The following is a 5,009-nucleotide window of genomic DNA, read 5'->3' as shown; positions in this document are numbered from 1 at the left end:
CTTACTTAAACTACTTCAGTCTGTGTGCATTGAATTTATTTAATACACGAGTTTCACAATTTGAGTTGAATTACTGAAATAAATTAACTTTTCCACGACATTCTAATTTATTGAGATGCACCTGTATATATATGTGTGTGTGTGTGTGTGTGTGTGTGAGAATTTTTTAAATAAATTAACATTTTAAATAAAAATATTAAAGAAAAAATTATTAATAATATTCATTCATTTATTTTTAAATGAATGTGCTATAGAAATAAAAATAAATAAATAACTTAAAGATGGCAAATTGCTAAATTACATTTACTTTACACAATATGTGACCATGGACCACAAAACCAGTCATAAGGGTCAATTTTTCGAAATTGAGATTTATACATCATTTGAAAGCTGAATAAATAAGTTTCCATTGTATTTTTGGCTATTGCTACAAACATACCCCAGCGACTTGAGACTAGTTTTGTGGTCCAGGGTCACATATTTAAATATTTAATCTGTCTATTAGTAGTTTTTATAATTTAAGAACAATAATGGTCAAGAGGAGATCCTCAAGTACACATGCACAAGTTTGTGTATGCTTGCCTTGTTGTCTTTCGAGTCATCTGACGTGTCTCTGGACATGTCTTGAGCGATGTCAGGACACAGGATGAGGAGGATGATCTGCAGGGGCCAAACAGCTGCCTTCCTCTTTGTACTCTCAGCAAAACTATCCACCAGATCAAACAACTTCTCGGCACACTCTGAAACACACACACACAGATCAAATTCACATATCCTCTCCAAAACAATACTGATATGATACAGTGAGGTTTTCAGCGGACGCACCAGCCATGTCTGCCTGAGGCCTCTGGTACAGCCTGGTGAATTCATCAGCATAATTTTCCACCCAGTTCCAGAACGCCTGCAAATTCAATCAAATTAAAACACACAAATACAGCAGATGTTTGCTACACTGAGACAGGACATCACTAGGTGGCAGCAGAGACAATTTCATACAAAACACCAACACATAAAAAAAAAATGTGTTAAATTAAACATTAAAATCTATAAAAGTATTATTTGACAGTCAACAATAGTCAGGATAATGCACGCTTTTTGTATTGTGCATAATTATTATTACCATTGTCATTCTTGAGTCATTTTATTTCAATATATACCCATAGGATTAAGTGACTCTACAACATCTACGAATTTGTATCCTGCTTGTGTATTACCTGTCCAGTTAAATCATAATTTTTCTTCGTATGCATTTGTCCCTCAAATGTTCTGTTGTTCTGTCATAGGTTATTTTATTTAATTGTTTATTTTATTATTGTAATTATCTTTTTTCCCCTGTTGTCGTTGTTCTGTTTGTTCCGTGAAAAAGCAAAAACACTAAAATATATATTTTTTAAAAAATGTAATCTATAAAAGCAAGAAACTGTCCTTGATATAACAATGAAAATTAATTACAGTATTATGTATAAAAAACAATCATATTATTAATAAAGAGTCACAGCTTTAATTTGCTTTTGTGTAGTAATAATAATAATAAATAACTAAATATGAATTATAATTACATACTTTAAATTGTAATAAATCTTTATAATGTTATGGTAATGCATAAAATGCATTTCTTTATAATAATATATAAAAATAAAAATAATATAATTCGTTATTATTTTAAATTGTATAATATGAGCCACATAGCCGTAATATGCACATAATCATAATCATCATAATACCTATAATAATTCCACCTACCTTCTCTAAATTGTAGATGACACTCAACTGGGCTGGCTTCTTCAAGGCTTTAAATTTCAACACAGTTTCTGCAAGGAGAAAAGACTTCATCTTTAACTCTTTGACGCATTAAAAGAAAAAACAGATACTTTTTCTGTTGCCTCTAATATTTTCTCCAGAATTCCCCAAATCAACTTATTTAAGCCCTGAGTATTGAAACCTTCCAATCAAACCTTGCAGGAGGCGTTTAAATTTACAGCAGTCCACGTTGATGTACTGGATGAGCTCGATGTCGTGCACGTCTACGTTATCCTCAGAGCAGACGGTCAGCTCCTGCAACCTGCAGGGAAGCAGACAGACAGAAAATCAGAGAGATCAAACCCATTCATTCCTTCATCTAATCACAAGTGGTTGTATGTACCTGGTGGAGATGCGGCTGAAGACAGCGCTGAAGTTACTGCAGCTCAGAGAGAACAGAACCCCACAGGCTGAGTTCCTCAACTCGGCCGCGTGCTGGTTTCCCTCACGGTACGCATGGATGAAATGACAGATCTCGGGCAATAACTGCTTTAAGAGCATTGTCTCATCCAGACGCATGCTGTCCTTTGGTTGCTGGAGAGAGAAAGAGTTTATAGGACTTCTTTATAGGAATGATCAACATCTAGATGTGCCTCTCGGAGCTTCAAAATGATGTTGAAAAGGCAATAATGGCATAATGGTGACAGCTCATGGATATCAGACACAATGAATGGTCTGCGGTTGCCTCTCACCCCTGCCAGGCACTTCTCCAGTGTGTCCATGATGATAAGCTGGGACAGGTAAAGGTTCTTCTCTGCAGTATCACCAAATATCCGCTGTAAGAGACAGAGAGAGCAAACTAAGAGAGAGAGACCAGCACATGTGGCAGAGAGTTCTAGCACAAAGAACCGTCTCCAACAGTCTAGAACAAACGCTCACAGTAGCTCTTGCCTAGTGACCGACCAATATTTTTAATAGCCAGTATCAATAACTAGACAGAAAGACAAAATGTTGATATGAGATCAATAACAAAGGAGAAAGTAAAAAAAAAAAGTAAATAAAAGTTAATAATAACATAACAAATTTACTCCAAAATCATTCAAAAATATTACATTTTAAAATAAACATCAAAGCTGCTAAAGACTGTCCAGAAGCTTTTTTTTTTTTTTTTAGCAACAATGCATTAAATTGATCAAAAGTGACAGTAAAGACTTTTATGTTACATTTAGCTATGTTTACGTTTCTTTCAAATAAACGCTGTTCTTTTGAACTTTTTATTCATCAAAAAATCCTGAAAATAAATATATCATGTTTTCCACAAAAATATAAAGCAGCACAACTGCTCTCAGCATTGATAATAAAAAGAAATGTTTCTTGAGCACCAATTCAGGTTACTGGAATGATTTCTGAAGGATCATGTGACACTAAAGACTGGAGTAATGATGCTGAAAATTCAGCTTTGCCATCACAGGAATAAATTACATTTTTAAAATGTATTAAAATAGAAAACAGTTATCTTAAATATAAATAATATTTTACAATATTACTGTTTTTACTGTATTTTTGATCAAATAAACACAACCTTAGTGAGTGTAAGAGACCTTTTTTTATAAAAACCTCCCTGACTTTGAACACTTTTGAATGGAAGTGTGCATATTATAAAATATTAAAAATACACATTAAATACACAATAACTCCATTTGTATTCATATATTGTGCTTGTGCACCAACTCTTGAATAAACACTCACCATGTTATTGACGGTCTTCAGTATGTTGGTGAGTCCACTGGTGACCAGGGAGAATTTGTACCTGGAGATGTTGATCAGACATTCCTTATTGTGCTCCGTGCTGATTTTAGTGTGTGTGTTCTGCACGCCGACTTTCACAGGAAGCTAAAAACACACAAACATGCACAGTTAGACTGTGTTCAGGTACAGACACATGCATTCAGAATTGTGCACAGAAGTTGTTTCAACCCACTTACAGGACAAACACTCTCTGAATGAGAGATATTAGTGAATACATTTCATTCTGTTTCTCATGTAAATCTATTGTGTGACTTCAGAAGACAATGAATATAGTGCACAAGTCGTATGAACCACTTTTATGGTGTTTTTATGGTACTTTTTTGGTCATTTTGTAGCTTGACAGCCCCAGCTGCCATTTATTTCTATTATATGTAAAAGAGTAGCTAGCATATTCTTCAAAAATTCACCTTAGTATTTCACAATATGAGGTGAGCGAATCATGATGGACACATTTAGAAGGCGAACTATTTCTTTAATCAATGAGAAAACATTAAAAAAAAAACTTACTGGGCCGGGCTACAACAAAGTAAACCGTAGCGAACATCTCAGTTACAAAAAGCAAGTCAGAAAATTGCTAAAACCAATCGGAGGCACGGAATCCCATTTTGGAATTATCTAGAGCTTTGGCCAGGCTTAGCTTCACAAAACACCCCTAATCTCCGCTGAACTTCAATCAAACTGCAATGATCCCAACACGGACCACAAGCCACCCTTGACCAGGCCCCTTTAACAAGTCCCCCTTCGTATCCCACCAGTTGGATGGACGGCCTCTGAGACCTTCAAGAACACTGGTTAGTGTGTATACGCCACCGAATCTGCTATTTACCACCGAAAGAAATCAGGCTAAAGACTGGAAACATTGGTTTATGTCTCAAAAATCGTCTGTTGTTGCAGTACCTTCAGCAACCTTTAAGGGGCAGAAATAGCAGCTTGTACCTTTAGTTATCTCTGGTAGATAAGGCCTAAACTATTTTTCTTGTGTTGCCAGTTTAACCAGCTCATAAACATCATATTTCTCCCGATAGTCACAGAATTTTGCTCGCAAATGGAAAGTTTCCCCAAAATGAAAATGGAAACAAAAACACAAATATTTGAAGAATATCCTGTCAGAAACTCACCTGTTGTGATCCACAGAAAATAAAGTAAGTCAGATGGGATTGGAACAATATGAGGATGAGTAATTAATGACAATTTCTGTGTCTGTGATGACGGTCTGTTACGTTTGTCAATGTTTCTTTGGTGTCTGGTCGAATTTTAGTCAAAAACTTTAGGGCATTTAAAGGAGTCATATGATGCGATTTCAAGTTTTCCTTTATCTTTGGAGTGTTACAAGCTGTTTGTGCATAGATAAGATCCCTGAAGTTGCAAAGACTAAAGTCTCAAAACCAAAGAGATATTCTTTATCAAAGTTGAGACTCTGCCACGCCCCCCTAAAACGGCTCGTTCTAACACGCCCCCAC

General features: G+C 35.4%; 1 protein-coding gene across 1 annotated transcript in view; it reads right to left on the bottom strand.

The window, feature by feature from the left end:
• LOC107743463 (neurofibromin-like) overlaps positions 1-5,009 on the bottom strand; it is a 51,846-nt gene that overhangs the window by 42,913 nt on the left and 3,924 nt on the right. Inside the window, exons 2-8 of the mRNA XM_016556683.1 lie at positions 3,490-3,633; positions 2,493-2,576; positions 2,144-2,334; positions 1,956-2,062; positions 1,744-1,811; positions 826-901; positions 583-740 (exon numbers count right to left, since the gene is read on the bottom strand). Of these exons, the coding sequence (XP_016412169.1) occupies positions 583-740; positions 826-901; positions 1,744-1,811; positions 1,956-2,062; positions 2,144-2,334; positions 2,493-2,576; positions 3,490-3,633 (828 nt within the window). The remainder of the gene's footprint in view (positions 1-582; positions 741-825; positions 902-1,743; positions 1,812-1,955; positions 2,063-2,143; positions 2,335-2,492; positions 2,577-3,489; positions 3,634-5,009) is intronic.

Source organism: Sinocyclocheilus rhinocerous, unplaced genomic scaffold (genome assembly GCF_001515625.1).
Source record: "Sinocyclocheilus rhinocerous isolate Xijiao unplaced genomic scaffold, SAMN03320098_v1.1 scaffold106, whole genome shotgun sequence".
In the NCBI taxonomy this organism is placed as follows: domain Eukaryota; kingdom Metazoa; phylum Chordata; class Actinopteri; order Cypriniformes; family Cyprinidae; genus Sinocyclocheilus; species Sinocyclocheilus rhinocerous.
The sequence above is the reverse complement of the archived record's forward strand: the minus strand, read 5'-3'. Positions and strand labels throughout refer to the sequence as shown.